Raw genomic sequence first — 18090 nt, 5'->3', positions numbered from 1 at the left:
TAGATTGTAAAGCACTTTAAGGCAAGTACCAACTCTTTAGTATGTCTTTGTACAGTGCCTGGCACAATGAGACCTTGATCCATGACTGAAGCCCATATGTGTTACCTCAATACAAATAAATATACATACACATCTGCGTTAAGTTAAAGGAATGCAAAGAAATGGGAGGGATATATGCAAAATTTCAAAGAGTGAATATTTTTACACATTTCCTGTGGAAAAATTACATTAAAAATGCAATTGCCCTTTGAAGAATTATTGTGTCAAATATCAAGAAAAAATACATGTATTAAAGTATAAATCAGAAGTTCTGCTTTATGTGCAAATCCCAATGCAATCTTAACCATGGAGTCACTGTCAGTGCTTCATAGTGTTAGATTATCTGAAATAGTGGGCTTTAGATATCTGAATTAATCCAAACATATTTGATAACCAACCATGTAGTCCCAAGAGTTGTATTTTTCCTAGGTAGGTAAAGTTACAGGAATTTTTTTGCTATTTTTTCCCCTGCTTCTTATTTTAGCTATACTTTAGGGGTTTTATTTATTTAGACTTGTACAATAAAATATACCCATACTAAAGGCTCTAGGTTTCTTGACAATGAATTAGTCTTACAACATAATAAGCATTAATAAACACCCAGAAGCATTAAATAATCATATATGGATAACACATAAATGAAGCCTGCTAGCAGCATTAAGCAATCAGTATAAACATTACACAGACAATTACAAAGTCACTCAGCCAAATAGTAAACCAAATCAATAGAAAAGCTCCCTTCCACCTCCACCCATCACCTCTGGGAGTATAAAAGCAACCTTCCCCAAAGCTCCCTATCAAATAAGAAAATGGAATAGTAAAGGTTTGATCAGTTTTCAATAAGTTTCTTAGGAAACAATAAGGCACAGTAGTTTAATGATATACAACTCAGCATAGTGACTTGCTATAAGGAGTCAGGTCTGTGATTATAGGGATGATCTTTATATAATGTGAGATCAAAGTCCAAGTCTTGTAATTATACAGCTCGTCTCTGTCTTTATATTATTGTAACACTTTATCATCTTTATTATATTGTTGTTGTCGTTGTCAAGAGCTTAGTTGCCTTTCTTTTCGCAATACCTGGACTGGACTACGATGCCCTTTGTTTTGTATGTTTTGAAACCCCTGAGTATCAAGGAGATGGCCTAGTGACTCAAAACTTTTGAAGCTATTTGAGGAAATAAAATGGTTTGGCTTGACTGAAATAGAACAAGTGACTCAGGTAGGAAAAGGGTCTCTGTTTCATGTAAAACCTCTGTCTTTCTCTCTTTATCTCAGGGGCTCTTCAGGGAGAGTCTGGTGATGCTGCATTATTGATGTGATACAGGTTTCCAGTGGAAACAGATGTGATATGTTTGGTTTCTGCTGATATCCTGGGTCGAACACAAAGCATATTACTGAATGTCAGAAGACTCAGGTTCAATTAAACAGTTCAAAGCGCAGTTTGAAAAGTAGTCCTTGAATACTAAATCTTAAATTTAGGCCCAGTTTCAGAAGGAAAAGTTTGATGTGTCTAGAGAAACTGTGCCCCAAGCCATTTTGACAATACAGCCTTCAGCAGAGATTAAAATGCATATAGGAAGTATGCCCCTTTGGGATTTGTTTGTTCTCAAATCAGGCAATGATAGATGGGTCAAAAGCATTTAATAGCAAAAACCTGAAGAAAACCTCTCCCTACAATTCTTCCATTCCGTGTAGAGCCCTATATTTTTAAAATCCCAGTTTCAGATTCAAAACTTTCCCTTTATTGTCCCTCGGAGACTTGCAGTTAGTTGAACGCAGCATATTCATGCCTCTCAATAGATCAAGCAGAGGTGGAGGAGAAAGGACTGTTTGATCAGAGGCCAGAATCCTCTTTAGCTTGAATAGAAGTCCAAGGCTACTTTTACAAACAGGCAAGTGCAGTCTCTCTATTCCAGAAACTCTGCAAGATAAAACAGCAGTGAAATCCCAATTAGACATCAAGACTTCCACATTCACTTGGCTGCTTTGTTTAACCTGCCTTTCTAGCTTGTGGCCATCAAATAAAGACCAAGTTCTCCCGATTTACACCCATGGGTCTATTACCTCATGGTAGGTGTAAGAGAAACACTTCAGTAAGACACTGTGGGCTGTGTTCTGTGGCCTGCAGTCACACAGCGTTGTGTATCTTCAGTATAACAAGTATCTTCCCAAAGATGCTCAAAGCTGAATTTTGTTTCCCGTATCTATAAAGGCCAGATCTCATTTCTTGGCCATCAGTTTGTCGGTTTCTTTCTTTTTTGCATTCTCCCTCTTTTCATCTGTTTCTTGGATCACTCCTCAGATTAAAAAAAAAAAGAAATCCTCTAGATCTCCCTGCATCTGGTGCTTCCCCTTTTCAAACAGAATCGTTTCATCTTGAAAACACCATCTCTCTTCTGTTTTGCCTACACTAGGTGAGGAAGGACAGGAAGGGAGAAATGACAGCAAAGTTACTTGGATATTATTTCTAGAGAACAAAGACAAAAATCCTCCCACTTTCCCCCCTGCTTGCTGCTCAGGGAGGAAGCCCAAAGAATTGAGATGTATCAGGAGTAAGTCGAAAAAATCAGACAGGGTCTCTCTCAGCCGGAGACTGAACAAGAGATAGCTGTTGACAAGAGATTGACAGGTCAGTGAGGAGAAGAGAATACACCTCAGACCAACTGTGCTCAGCCACACTTCAGACCAAAAAAAAAAAAAAAAATCACAAAACGGTGGAAGCACTTTTTAAAAAAAAATGATGCATTTGGTGCTTCCCTGATTTCTCTCAGAGAGCCAGTGAAATATTTGATGGGAAGAAAGCGAAGGAACCAAGGTCTGACTGTCTTTAATCTCCCCTGCGACCACGCCGATCAGGCAGGGAGTTCTGCAGAGAGCGAGCCAGCGGGGACCCTCCCCGGGGCTGGCTGCAGACAATGCCATGGCCCCGTCCGCTTGCTTCTGGAGGCCCGGGGAAGGGCTCGGGGCTGGCAGGCTCACCTTGTTACGTGCAGGTGGGCAGGGTGGAACAGGCGGCAGCCAGGGGAGGCCGGCAACGGGGGGGCTGTTCCTAAAGAGGCGAGTTAGGAGGGTAATGATTGCCATCCTGCAGCAATTTCCCTGTGTCATGGCTCCTGTTTCCTAGCAACAGCACCGAGTCCGGCCGGCACAGCAGCCGCGGCTGCCGGAGCACCATTCAAGAGCAGCAGAAGCAGAAAGCAGCGAGCCCGCCAGGCTGGCAAGTCAGCTAGCAACAACCACCGCCTCAGGCAGGAGGAGGAGGCTGCATCTGGCAGGGGGAAAAAATAAAACAAGCAGGGAAGGATGAAGGATGGAGAAGGCACAGCACTTCTAGGAAACTCCTTGGAATGGCTCTGTCCGCGGGCTCCGAGGGGGCTGACAAGATCGGGTCGATCCCTCCCGCATTCCCGGCTGGGATTATGAGCCAGGGCGAGATTACTGATCTGGAGGGGCTGTGTCTGCGCTGAGATGTCCACTCGGGCTGAAAAGTTTCTCCATGGTTTCTTTATGGTGCCTGAGCTCCTCGCTGCCAGCTTTGATTCCCCCCCTCCAGTCTTCCTGGGTAAGTGAGGTTAGACTTGCTGCCATTTTGAGCAATAATTTCGCCCACGATCCCGAAAGGTTTTTTCACCCTAGTCTGGTGGGGGGGGGGAGGAGTGGAGCGGAGCGGGGAGGGGGGAGTCAATTTTCACGTGTGTTTTCTCTGTCTTGGAGAAATTCAGGGGCAGCAGTTCAGCACTGAATGGCCCCATTACTTTCCTGGAGGCGACAAAAATAGTCCATCGTGTTGATGTGGTTATAAAACGGGGGCCGGGTGGGAAATTTACAAAGGGCTGTTAGCTGGTTGCCAAATCAATTCACGTCTTTGGTCATGGCTTGGGTGCCCAGCCGGCTTAGAGACCCTTGGAGGATTTTGCACACGCTCTGAGCCTTCATTAGTAGAAGCAACCAAAAGTTCAAAGACCTGGCAGAGCACCTGGCGAGCGGTACTCAATCAATAGCTACAGTCCTATCTCATTAACAGGCAGCTTCATTGTTAGACATACTGCCCGCCAGCCATGTATATACTGGAAACTGCATCGAAACTAAACCCAGTGTAAACTGGCAACTTTGCTAACTCCGTTATGTATAAAGAAATACTGCCAAGCATGTCAGCCACAACATTTTAGTCCCTAGTAAACGTTGCAAAATCTATTGCAGCATGCTAGAAAGTGTCCTAAGTGATGTCGAGCAAATGGTCAATGGTTGCAAATTAACATCCTTTCAAATAATTCATTTCCCTCCGAACTGAGAGTATTCTTCCATTTTCTACACATACAAATAGCTGAAGCAACACAAAATCCTGTATTGGTCAAAAACAGATAAGCGAGCATCTTAACCTCAGTTATTAGTGTCCAGGAAACAAAGTGTTAATCCGGCCCCCACCATGTACGTTTTAATACCTGTGACCGAGTGAGAATAACAGTTCTATTCGGTTTTAGCAGAGCATCCTTAAAATAGTCATTGAGATCCGGGTTAAAACATGACATATCCTCTGGGGATTATTTAAATAGTGTTCACTATGACATAAGTATCAGTTTGTTAATGATTACATCCCACATCCAGTTTATATGGAATGTGATTGTGTATCGTGTCTTTCGTCTGTTTGACTTTCTCTGTTTTCTAATAATACAATAATTAATAATAGTTGGTGGTTTAAAAAAAAAACACACACCCTCCCACGCATCCACCCTTGTTTCTGCGTCTTCAAAAAGGAAGTGTCAAGGCAATATTGATTGCAAACGTTGTTCAGGTCTGATTGCCATCTGTTTTTCCATCTTAACTGAGACAGCATCTTGTCTAGTGGTATAGTGGAGAGTATCAGATCACAAACTAAGCCACCACTTAAAAAGAAATCATGCTCGGATAATTACACTTGTGTACCAAACCATTCTTACCAAAAAAAAAAAAAAAAAAAAGGCGCAAATACATGGTCTGATAATAGGAAAGAGGAGACAAGACTCCATTCATTGTTAAATTACTCCCAGACATATTGTAGGTTCTCTAAAAACAGTGCCCTCAGTATTATTTTATGGGAAAATACATTCAGAACAAATGGAACGCAAAACTGTCGAATCTGGGGCTATTTGGGAATAGGATAGAAACGAAATTTAGAAGAAGCTGGGTGGGGGGGAGGAATCACTTTAGATGCTATTAACCAGCTTTCGAGGCAAGAAATGTAACTTTATGAAGCATGTTGTACTGATTGCTGTCATATTTCCTTCCTGGAAATAATTTTAGACGCTTCACCAAAATGAGAAAAAAGCCCTTCTTTAGCATATTAAAGCTTCCCTGAACGGTTTGTAATATCGTGTGAATTGTTCATACTTAGTTGTCTCCCAGCTATTTGAATACTCAGATGATAAATCCTGATGATACCGTAAATAAAGTAACGAATGTTATTTCATATGCCAGTTTCCCGACGCATTATCTTTTTTCATGGCGATTCACTCTTTAATAAAATTTGACATACTATCTTTATATACCCGCTACATTTTAACATGGAGGGGGGAGGGGCAATCATTGCTGTTACATAACCAGTTACTTTGAACATCATACATGTTTCCAAATCAGGCAGCTGTCCAGATGATGTACCCATACCGTAAGCAGAAGAGGATGGGTTTCTAGATCACTGCAGCTAAAATACGAAGGAAATGATCTGGAAGAAGCTTTCAAAAGGTACTATTATCTGGGTATTCAAATGCTTCCCTTCTGTATTTCCAGTAATTAATTTCCCATTCACTGGCACAAAAAGTATGTAATCAGTTAAAATCCCTCAGCAATGTTTAAGCAGTGTAATACAATCGGTGACATCCATAAAACAATTCGTATTGCCCGTCTGGTTTTATTTCCAAAATACCCAGACCACTAAAAGGCACGGGCTTCTGCGTGATACTTCCGCTAACGCCAACCCCCTGCACTGTGCAGTGTCACCCTTTGACCCCATTAGAGGAACAGGGCCCAGGAAAGATCTCAGCAGCTTCTTCAACGACAGGAGCAGGCTGCCCTGCAGACTCATTCTCTACCCAGCACGGATGCTCTTCTGTTTGTTTGCACTGGTGACACGACTCTTTCCTTAACTCCTTTGGAGTCTGTAGAAGTCAATTCGCTGTTTGCAAAGAGTGAACTGAGCAACGTCATGGGAGGGACAGATGGCTGCTTCCCTTCCCAGGTTACCTAACGTTGCTATCCTGGCTGTCTGGATGCCTAAGAGGGCCCAGCTTGTCAGTGGCTGAGACCCTGCTTGTCAGGACTTTAGCTAAATACGGATTTCCCTGGCTGTGTTAAAGCACGGGCATTTTGTGAGGTATCTATTGAGGAGCTGCTCCTCCAGCTCTGTCCCCGGCCCTCACCCTCTTCTCTCCCTTTTGCTGCAGGAGCTGGAGCCGCTCTAGGGAGCAGTGCCCCGGGTAGCCAGCCATGATCGCCACTGGAGGCCTCCTGAGGATCTCGGCCAGGAAACAGGACCCCCTGCGACCCCAAAGCCAGGCCCCCAGACGCAAACACAAAGCCAAAAAGAAGCGCAAGAACGACGTGGTGGTGGTGAAAGGCAAGCTGAAGCTGTGCTCCGCCTCGGGGCTCCTCGCCCTCTGCGGCATCCTGGTGCTGCTGGTGGGCATCGCCTTGGCCGTGGTGGGCTATTGGCCCAAACCCAGCCCCGTCTACCGGGAGGGCAGCTTCGGGGGGAGCAAACACCTGCCCGCGCAGGGCGGCGCCACCAAAAACCGCTCCAGCCGGGGCCAGCCGGGGGCGCAAGGGGGATCCCCCCCGGACACCCCCAGAGCCAACGCCTCCTCCTCCAGCAGCAGCCGGGGGTCCCCCCGCGCCGCGCCGGCCCCTTCCTCGGTGGGTTTCCTCTTCCAGCTCTTCTCGGGCTACCTGCACTCCGACAAGCTCAAGGTGCTGGGCCCCCTGATCATGGGCATCGGCATCTTCCTCTTCATCTGCGCCAACGCGGTGCTGCACGAGAACCGCGACCGCAAGACCAAGATCATCAACCTGCGGGACCTCTACTCCACCGTCATCGACGCGCACAGCCTGCGGGCCAAGGAGGGCGGGGGCCCGGCCGCCGCCCCGCTCAATGGCTTCGTCAGTTACGTGCAGCAGGCCCGGGGGCTGGGCGGCGGCGGCGGCGAAGCCTTGGGCGCCGCGGCCAGGCTGGCCCAGAGCTCCTGGGCCCCGGCCCTGGGCGCCCCCGCGCCCCGCTGCTCCTCCTTCTCCGCCTCCCCGCCCAGCCTGGCCGAGGCAGTCTACAGCATCTACCGGGAGCGAGCCGCGCTGGGCGCCGCCACCCCGCCCTGCAGCCCCGCGCCCGGCTGGGGCCGGCGCAGCACCGCCGACTCGCTGGTGGGCTCCTCGCTCAGCGCCTTCCCCCTGCTGCCCCTGGGCCAGGCCGAGGGGACGGGCGGGGAGAGCTGCGAGCCCGGGGCCAGGGCGAGCCCGCGGGGCGAGTTCGAGCGGAGCCTGAGCGAGCTCGGCAGCGGCAGCCCCCTAGGGCCCGGGCAGGGGCGCAGGCACCAGCGGGTGCTGAGGCGCCAGAGCACAAGCTGCCTGCCTGACGCCAGGCGGCCCCTCTCCCCTGGCCCCCCTCAGACTCGGGCTAGCAGCAGGGAGCTGGACTCCACCAGCCTTTCAGCCAAGGCTGCTTCTTCCACCTACTCCAAATCTCTGGATCTGGGCGGCTCGCCTCCCGTCACTCCGCTGGAGGTCGGGCGAGGCTCCCAGACTGACCCATCCAGCAGCAATAAGGGCTACACCCACCTGGAGGAGGCAGGCACCTCCTTGGAGTCTGTTGCAAACACCCCGGCCTGTAAAACCCAGGACTGTGAGGAGGACCCAAAAGGAGAGATCGGCCCCCTAGAGGGAGCCGGCAACGAACAAACAGTGCAGCGTCCTCGGCAAATTCAGAGACAATATACAAATAAAGAGAAGCTCTTCATGATTTCCAGGTCGCACGCCACGGCAGGGCTGGAGGATGGGGAACTGGAAAGCACAGGCGTTTGAACAAACAGGGAAAGCATCAGGACAAGCAAGCCCTCTGCCTCCTTGTGGACGGAACCCGGTCAATATGCAAAGAGCTGCAATATGTTATCCTTGAATTGCATTCAGTAAATTCCTATAGATGACACCAGGAAACAAAAAATCTTTCTGTCCGATTGTGATTGTATGTTCCATGCAAACCAAATTGTATTAAACATCAATAGTCCAGCAAGTTCTTCGAAGCAAAAGAATACCATTTTGGACAACATAACTGTACACTTCATAGTTTTTATTTCTAAGTCCCCCCCCCCCCCAACCTTCTTCCTTGGGTACTCTGATGCCGGTTTGTCACTAACTGCTTCAAAACCACCAGCTCCTGTCCTAGCTCCAGCGCAAGGTGGTTTTCCTTCAGCAAACTGAGCTCTCCCCCTTTGTTTTGGTTAAATCACTCAAAGTTTGCAGGGCCTTATGGATGAAGTATCCTCACAAAGAACACTCTTACAGGCATTTGTTTAAATTCTGAAAAGGTGACAAGGGAGGAGAGAGTGGAGCTGGACAAAGCTCTGATAATCTATTTGGAACTGTTATAGTCTTAAATTAGAGACCTAATAAGACACCTGGATACTTTATTAAGTATTATCACACATGTACTAATAGCATTAATAAATTTTTTAAATAAAAATGTTTAATCATTTTAAAACAGTTCTCCCCCTATAGTGCTTACAGATCAAAGAAGACTTTTGTATCAAACTACTAAATATTACAGATTAGGTATAAAGGACAAAGGTTTGTTTATGTTGCTTTTGACATGGTAATAGTAATTTAGTAATATTTTCAAAACAAAGATATTGGGTTCAATCGCTGAGCACACTGCACTTTAGTACAAGCAGCAGATTCTGCTTCTATTTCTAACCCGTGTTTAATTGGCATTTTAGATGGTAAGGAATCAGAGATTTCGAGATTCTAAAGAGAAAAATTGAGTAAGGTTTTACCTTCCATTAAAATTAGATTTTTTTCACGAGTAATACATTAATCTCAGAAACAGTGGCCCATACTTTGTAGAACTTCGACTTCCCCAAGACCAGTCAGTGTAAGATTAAGTTTTTCTACAATTAAGGCTCCAGTCTTGCAAACACTTACGCACATGCTTACCTTTAAGGATGCAAATAGTCCTATTATACTCTGTGGGTGAAATTCTGGCCCCATTGAATTATATGGGAGTTTTGCCATTGACGTCAATGGAGACAGGATTTCACCTTGAGTGAGTAAAATAGCATGTTTCCTGATGGTTGGACTATATATATAATATATGAATCAAACAGCTATTTGGTAACTGGGAATTATTTTACTTTAATAATTACAATAAGACTGGCATTTGCTTCATTAACTAGAAAAATCTCTTTCAACTCCCAATTTCAGATACCAACAAAATTTTCTATTTCAAATATATATTTAATATGCATATGACATTTCATTATGTTAACCACAGAGTTATTGAAGTTAAACATTATGATATGTAAGTAGTGCATTGGTTTTCTCTCTCAATTAAGGTTTCCATAATAGATTAGTATTTAGTACATATCTAATAATTAAATATAGGTACAATATAATAAATATACGGATCATTACATTTGATTGTGAAGAGTGAACAGCAACAATAATTACTAAATATAAGAATGAATAATTTTTAAAATATCAGATAAGAGACTGCCATCTTGAGGCTCTACAATTTTCCAAAGAGGAAATGAAGTTCCCTTTTGCAACAGAAAGGCACAAGCATCACAGCCTCATGTACTGTCGATGGCAACCAAGAAAAGTACCCATATGAACTTTGTTTAAGCATTGTTTTTGTTAAACTGCTATCTAATGTTGTTTAGCCAGGCAGTGTGGAAGTGACCAAAATATGTTTTAAAACTATGTGCATAGGCTGGAACATGAAATTTTATTTACAAAAAGATAAACAAACAAACATGTCTAGGCCCTGCACAGAGTGGGCAGCTTAACAGTGTTAGAAGGCAGTTTAATCAGAATTGATTTCATCATGATTACTTCTGGCTCAACATTGGGCCAAAAAGTTAGAAGGAAACTTCTGTTCTGTGCTTTTCCCATGATTTTCGGCAGACGTCTAATGAAATATCAGGAAAGGGTCATCAGGCACTGAGAGAGGGATGCTAGTTATACACAGTTATGGAGATTTGCCTTGATCCTGTCTGGGAAGGTGCCTGTTCAAATCCACATGGGTGCAGAGCAGGAGTCTACCCACCAAATCTCATTGCAGGGTTGGGACCATAGTAGAAAAATGACAGATTTTTTAAAAAATAAACCTGAAAAAATCATATTATATATACTGTTTCTATTTTCATTCAGTAAAAGTTTATCCAGCCATCTAAGCTATAACAATCACTTTTATTTAAAGATAACACAAGATGCGACCCAAACCTTTTATTTGATTAGAAGGAAAGTACTTTTAAATTGCTGGGCTAGAGTGTGGGGGCTTTTTTCTTTTTGTCGGACCATGAGAGAGTATTTTATTTCATTGAAATTATTATTAAATTTATTATCTGTATTTGAGAATCTGTTAAATGTGTCAAAATGCAATCAGGAAGCCTTTTTAAATAGCACGGCTCAATTTCAATGATCACCCTTTTCAATAAGTACTGTTTTAGACTTCTCCTAGGTTGCCGAACATATTGAATAACAGAATGTTTGTATGCAGAACTGAGCTTGATCAATGAAATTCCACTTCAGTGGCTAGTAGAGCTGAGTGAATAATTTGTAGCAATTAATTTAATAAACATATAAAGCCTTTTTTCCAATTTGCAAATTGTCCATGAATCCCTATCATTTTTTGCAAATGTATTTGCTAATTACAGGTTTTCACAGGATAATTTATGTAAAGACTTTGCATTCTGTAGAGCTTCTTCAAAACTCAAGCTGAGTGAGTTAGTTATGTATGGAAATGTAGGTCAAAGGTTTAGTGTTTCTGTTTTCTGATTGGATAAGCTTAACTCCTAGCAGCAGGTTTCTTCTGTGAACATTCATACTGGTAATATTAAAGTATCCCTAATGCTGTCAATTGAGATTGATTGATAGAGAAGGGTAACTTAATCCATTTCAATGGCATCACACCTGGTGACATCACTCTTTGAGCACCACCTCTTTTGGACATTCATCTCTACCTGTTCCTGCCCCATCTGGCACTCAGCTTTTCCCCTTGCCTACTGTACCCACCCCTAACCCTACCACTTCTATCAACCAACCTTCACTTGCCCACTCTTCCCCCCCCAGTTTCTCTCCTATCTCTTCCCTTTCCCAACCTGTTGTATCAACCAGGCAAGGTACTAACAAGCTTCAACAGGACTTTTTTTTTTTCAAAGTGGAAACCCCTTTACCAAGCTGCTGCTGCACCCTCTGTAGCTTTCTCCCAGCCTCTCAACTCCTCCCCCCTCCTTCCTGTCCTTTCAGACTCCCAACAGCCAGTGCTCCCAATTCTAATAATTACAAGCAACATTTAAACACCACACAACCCTGTCCTCTCCCATCCCCTCCTATCCTGGGAATTGCGTTCCTCCTTCCAACCTCTTCCCCACAACCTGTGTCCAGCTGGTTCCTCCACAGGCCTTAATAGAGGCTTAGGATCTGAACCCATAACACTGTCTGTATCTCTTGCAAATACACTTTGAATATAACAAACATACATTATCAGGTGTGTGCACTAAGCTAACATATTAAAAGCAAAAGACTTGCGGAGACCAACTATTCTACCAAGGTCCTAAGAAAAATTCCTTGAGAAAAAGTTGGGTTTCTGCCTGAATTCCTCTGGGCAGTTGTATGACTGGCCATAAAGTTGCCACTATCCTTTTGTAACACAGGTACCTGTACTTGTTTTAAACTAGACAATAAGACATGGCGGGTGGGGGGGAATGTTTGGGTTTTGAAATGTAAGCAAGGCTACTTAGTTGTTGCAGGCCTACTTCTTTTCATGTGAAGTTCAGATAGCCTTAATATGAGTCATTTGGGGAAGAAGTTTGTGTGCAGGAGGGTAGATGACTTTAGAGGAGAATTTGCATGTTAATACAAATGGACATCTTAAATACTTTAACAATTTTGAAGTCCACCATCTAGCTCAGCATTTCAGAATACCTCTAATATAAACTAGCTTAAAATACATCTAGTTGAGTGATTATATATATCATGACAATACATTTTAATCAGTTTTCTTCTAGTTTTCCATCAGACGCATATATTGTCTGATATTTGGGTAAAATTATTAATACATCATCTGTTCTGTTGTGAGAGACATAATGCAGGCTTTGTTAAACTATTCTGCTGAAACGTTTTGGTTAGGTAGTTGTTTGTGTGGTTTTTTTAAACAATCCTGTCCACAAACCGTAACCCCAAACAGCAAGTCATAGCTTGTGTACAAACATCTGTGCAGCTGGATGTTAATATAAACTATCCCTATTTAGTGTCATGCACTGCTTGTCATAGCAAATGTTTTAAAAACAGGTATGTTTTCAAGGCCAGCATGGAAGCAGCAGCAATGTGGATTAAACTCAAAACAATGCATTTTAGCCTCAGTCGCAAGAATCTTTACATTATAAAAAATGTATTAACAGGGCATAATTTGTGTGTTCAATAATGATGATCTTCACGGTTTGTTAGGATCATGGATCTTAAGGTATGAAGGAGAACTTTTGATAGGAATTTCTATTATTAATTTTAACATTTTTCTTGTTAAACAAGTATATATAAACAGAGGATTTTGTTCATATTGGGGAAATAAACACAAATGAATTTTCTTGATAAGATTACTCATATCTTAAATAGATCTCCAATTAACACCTTTCATTATTAACTTGACTCAAGCAGTTATTTATTTTAATTTCAAAATGCAAAGCAGAAGAGAACGTATCTCAGGCTTTAGGCGTAACAAAATACAGAACAAAAACAAAAATCGGACCCTGTTATGCACCCATCCGCACTGAAACACATACAAAGTTCTCAGAAGTGTCTGACAGCTAACAAATTCAAAGAAAGACCTGCAAAGAAAGAGAAATGCAAAGAAAGAGAGAAAGAGAAACTGCTCACAAACTTTCTCTCCAGAAACAGCTGAGTTTGTTTCTGGCTTCTTCAAGGTTGTCAAAAGAAAATCAAAAGACTACATCTAAACTTTGTAGCTTAAAAAAAAACCAAACAAACAATGAATCAGAGATGTGAGCAAGGCACAGAGCATTTGCAGACAAAATCTCTGATAGGATACCTATATTAATCCTCAGCCACAGAAAAAACAGCAGTGGAAAAGTTAACTTCCTATGTACTTTACCAATGCTGAAACCTTCAGCTTAGTAATGTTTAAGTACATTGGAAAAACTCTCACATTCACGGCTGTGTCAAGGTTCCTCCCCCACTCTGAACTCTAGGGTACAGATGTGGGGACGTGCATGAAAACCTCCTAAGCTTACTTTTACCAGCTTAGGTTAAAGCTTCCCCAAGGTACAAATTAATTTTATCTTTTGTCCTTGGAATAACCACTGCCACCACCAAACTCTAACTGGGTTTACTGGGAAACGTAGTTTGGACACGTCTTTCCCCCCAAAATCCTCCCAACCCTTGCACCCCACTTCCTGGGAAAGGTTTGGTAAAAATCCTCACCAATTTGCACAGGTGACCACAGACCCAAACCCTTGGATCTGAGAACAATGAAAAAGCATTCAGTTTTCTTACAAGAAGACTTTTAATAGAAATAGAAGTAAATAGGAGTAAAGGAATCACCCCTGTAAAATCAGGATGGTAGGTACCTTACAGGGTAATTAGATTCAAAACATAGAGAATCCCTCTAGGCAAAACCTTAAGTTACAAAAAAGACACACAGACAGAAATAGTCATTCTATTCAGCACAACTCTTTTCTCAGCCATGTAAAGAAATCATAATCTAACGCATACCTAGCTAGATTACTTACTAAAAGTTCTAAGACTCCATTCCTGTTCTGTCCTATTGGGATCCAGGAAGTGGGCGGGCAAAGCAGCATACCAACAGAGACACACAGACCCTTTGTTTCTCTCCCTCCTCCCAGCTTTTGAAAGTATCTTGTCTCCTCATTGGTCATTTTGGTCAGGTGCCAGCGAGGTTACCTTTAGCTTCTTAACCCTTTACAGGTGAGAGGATTTTTCCTCTGGCCAGGAGGGATTTTAAAGGGGTTTACCCTTCCCTTTATATTTATGACAGGCTGAGTGACAAAAGACAGGAAACAGATGTAAACCCTAGGGGCAGGATGGGGACCAGCCCCAGGAGAGGAAACAAGGAGGTGTGGAATGGGGAATAATGTCACTGAAAATTATGTTGATGGAGATTTGTGTGACTTATCCTTTTTATGCATCACTCAGTTTCTTGTTTTATCTATCAGTCTTGCTTTGACAGATGCTAGGGCACTACTCTAGTCATATGTACATGTTTCAAATTCAATTTCTGTGAATAGTCTCTTAAAATTCACTATTTCTGCAAAGATTCTGGCCAGTAAACTCATTCAATAGAGTATTCCCAGAAAGCAAACACAAAAGGGGTACAAATATAGCTGAAGTGAATTCAATATTTTATTCAAGTAGATCTTAATAGAAAGTATTTGAGGATTTTATATTTATATAAAATTATACATTTATCTATCTTAGGGGTTCCTTTTTATTAGGTAAATTGTGCCCATCACTAGTTTCTCAGTGCTTCTCAAGTAAATAGGTCTGCATGGCCAGGTGCTTTAAGGCTTCAAGGCCAAGATTTTCAAAATGTGCCTCACATTTTGGGTGCCCACTTAGAAATATTTAAAAGTGGCCAGATTCAAGGAATGGGCACCCCAAAATAGAGACATGCAAAATCACTAATCACTATTAGTCAAGGCCAAGATTTTCAAAATGTGCCTCACATTTTGGGTGCCCACTAGAAATATTTAAAAGTGGCCAGATTCAAGGAATGGGCACCCCAAAATAGAGACATGCAAAATCACTAATCACTGTTGAGAATCTAGGCCCATGAACTTTCTGCTCTTTTTCCTGCCTTGGTACTGAGAAGGCTGTCTTAGATATACTTACTTGTGGGGTTTTCTTCTTTTCTCCTCTTCACACTCTCCCCCTCTTCATTCTGGTGAGAATGAACCTCAGATCCAACCAGCCCTTCCTGAACTTTGAGAAAATTTGAGTCCAATTCCAAACTAAACTTTGCAGTTAAAGCTCAATACAGTAAGAAAGAAAGAATATACTAGGATTATTTAGATGATTTTGGTGCATTCAGCCTTTTTATGAAGGTAATACCTATCCTCTGGGCTAAATAAACTCAGATGCTGAAAGGAACGGAAACTATTAATCCAGGATGTGGTTAGTAAAAGGAGGAACTATCAAGTTATTTTACTGAAATGTCTAAGTACATAAAAGACAATTAGGTTGGGGGGGGGTTAGTTTTTTTGTTTGTTTTTTTAATGTCAGCTGGAAAAAATAGGAGGTAGCCATGTTTATTGTAGGGGTATGGATAGGGAGTTTGAATGACAGTAGAGAAAACAAAACGGAGGGACTTGCATCCTCTATGCCGATTGAAACCAGTGTTTTCAATGTTCAGTGGGTTCAATACCTGTACAAAGCCACTGATGGCAGCTGACATTTTGCTGCTACTTCATTAAACTAGACCTCCTGCTGGGAAGAAGATGGAGACACAGGAAATGCAACTCCCCTTTCAAAACCATGGAAAAGGCACAGTCTTTCAAAACTGATATTAGATAAATTAGCTCTTTTTAAAGGAACACAGTTTAATAGCTTGGCTAAACCGTCTTTTAAAAATTATAATTTACAACAACTTTGGCAGCATCTTCTCTGGGCTGGGCTCCGCAGCTCAGAAGCATGGTAGCAGTGCACTCTACAGGGATTTCCTTCCTGCCCCTAAGATGCTCCCAGTGATACTGGCATGCCATGTTCATCAGCGCTTGTGAAGAGGCCTGTGTAAGGATCCCAGAGACAGACTCCACAGTGCCTGCACCAAGAGAAACCCCCTCTGGCCAACTACAAGGTTTGTGAGGACAACTTACCACAGTATGATGCCCTTCAGGGGCTGTAGGAGAGGTGGGGGCCTTATTCTTGAAATGTATTTTAATACTATTAGGGTTGTATAAAGTATAGCATGTCTGGCTGGGATGATTTAACTGGGAATTGGTCCTGCTTCAAGCAGGGGGTTGGACTAGATGACCTTCTGGGGTCCCTTCCAACCCTGATATTCTATGATTCTATGATTCTTCTACTTCAGCAGAGTTACATCACCAAGGCATTTTAAAATAAGACACTTTGATCTCAGCTGTTAATATCCAAGATACTTCTATGGCTCCGATTATTGCAGTACTTGAGCACCTCACAGTCTTTAATGTACTTATCCCGGAAACATCCGTGTGAGGTAGGAAAGTGCTGTAAAGTGGGGCACAAAGAGACTAAGAAACAGAGAGAACCATGCCAGAAAGATGCTAAAACCCAGATCCTCAAAGGTATTTAGGTGCCTAACTCCCACTGAAATCACTGGTACAGAATTATTTGGTACACTAAGTGTACCAGAGAATTTGTATATTAGTTTTGGTTTAACTCCAAAGTTTTAATTGCTGGAGAGAGGGATGTACTTTCCTTTGTAGTCTAAACCTGACACAGGTTATTAATTTTCTGTGGTAATAATACTGCAAGCAAAAAAAATATTTGTCAAATGACTAAACACTTTACTAGGACAAAGTACTGGTAGCTGTGGCTTGTAGTGAAGAAAAATAGAATGCTTCAAGAAAGCAATAGAATTTTAAAGGCTCATTCAGTGACCTAAATGCTAATCCCTCCTCTGTTTATGTAACCACACAAGTCTCAGACTAGAATGGTTTGGAGAACTAAATCTAACTTCTATGCTTAGGAGCCTTGCACATTTGGTTGCACAATTCTTTATTATTCTATTGCTAGTTTAATTGAATTTATGCTGGACTCTCCTTTCAAGTAGGCCTTCTTTTAGTAATGTAGATTTCTAAACAGCCAAGCAAATCATAATCCAAAATCAAAGGCAGCATATTCTAAGGGAATTGGGTTGTGTGGGATGGGAGAAGAGACTGAAAATGAGCCTATTTAGACTGCAGTCTTTTTTTGGGGGGGGGGGTTCACTAGTTTTGTATTTGATACCTAGATACCCTAGTGATGGGTGCATTTGAAATTCACAAATGCCACTACATAGGTTAAATATTACATTAGCAGCAGTAAAGATAATTTTTAAAGGATCACAAGAACTAATGAATGAAAAGCTCGAAAGAGTGAAAGCTTGAATGAAAATTATGGTGCTCTATTGTGGGCATGCTGGAGAAAGACAGATGGAAACAACTCACACTACAAGATACCAATTCCCTTTATGACATCATTTTGGAGAGGTGGGGCAAATTAGCCAACCCAAGCTCATATGGTATCATTGCATACATGTTGCCATATGGCCACAGTTCCCAGCATGGCCCCCTGAAGCAGTGGCTTGTGGAACACTTCAAAAGGCTGTATAGGAGCCGCAGCTCCCATGGTTCTCTAGGAAACTCCCATAAGTTCCCAGTTTACTGCTGTCCATGTATGGACTAAAGCAAGTCCCAGAAAGTTCCAAATAAACTTCCACTTATGGTTAACCCGTTTCACTTCTTACTCCCTAAGCAGAACCCTCAACTATGATACTCTAAAACAATTATTCTAAAGCACAGACATGCTAAACAAGTTATACTTTAAATGACCAATTCCAACACACTTCACCTACATAAATTCTACCAACCTCTTGTTTAGTTCTTCAATTGCAACCTAAAAGCAATTTCCGCCAGCTCCAGCATGAACATTTTTCTTCTGCATCACTACTAAAGCCTCCCAACTGCTGCTCTCCTAAAAGCCAAAGCAAACCGTAAATTAACTTTACCAGCATCCCACCAATAGCTCTGCCCTCCCAGAGCCAGAGGGATCTTGCATTGGCATTGAATCCAACGGCATCTCCTCTCGCCCCAACATTGG

The 18090-nt window shown here is 42.6% G+C and overlaps 1 protein-coding gene across 3 annotated transcripts; it reads left to right on the top strand.

Annotated features, from left to right (window-relative positions):
* Positions 1–2313: 2313 nt before the first annotated feature.
* Positions 2314–8370, top strand: TMEM200C (transmembrane protein 200C). 3 transcript variants are annotated; one of them, XM_074944599.1, is made up of 4 exons: positions 2314–2671; positions 3167–3604; positions 5656–5760; positions 6459–8370. In XM_074944599.1, the coding sequence occupies exon 4, from the start codon at positions 6502–6504 to the stop codon at positions 8083–8085; it is 1584 nt and encodes a 527-aa protein (XP_074800700.1). In that variant the 5' UTR covers positions 2314–2671; positions 3167–3604; positions 5656–5760; positions 6459–6501; the 3' UTR covers positions 8086–8370. The 3 variants fall into 3 exon arrangements, with proteins under 3 accessions (XP_074800700.1, XP_074800699.1, XP_074800701.1); XM_074944598.1 differs by lacking the exon at positions 2314–2671 and having other exon boundaries at positions 2907–3604; XM_074944600.1 differs by lacking the exons at positions 2314–2671; positions 5656–5760 and having other exon boundaries at positions 2908–3604.
* Positions 8371–18090: the final 9720 nt, after the last annotated feature.

This window comes from Natator depressus, chromosome 2, assembly GCF_965152275.1.
Source record: "Natator depressus isolate rNatDep1 chromosome 2, rNatDep2.hap1, whole genome shotgun sequence".
NCBI classification, from domain to species: Eukaryota; Metazoa; Chordata; order Testudines; family Cheloniidae; genus Natator; species Natator depressus.
The sequence above is the reverse complement of the archived record's forward strand: the minus strand, read 5'-3'. Positions and strand labels throughout refer to the sequence as shown.

Excerpts from the sequence above, each read along its gene's own strand:
- TMEM200C (XM_074944599.1), top strand. The coding sequence starts at position 6,502 with ATGATCGCCACTGGAGGCCTCCTGAGGATCTCGGCCAGGAAACAGGAC.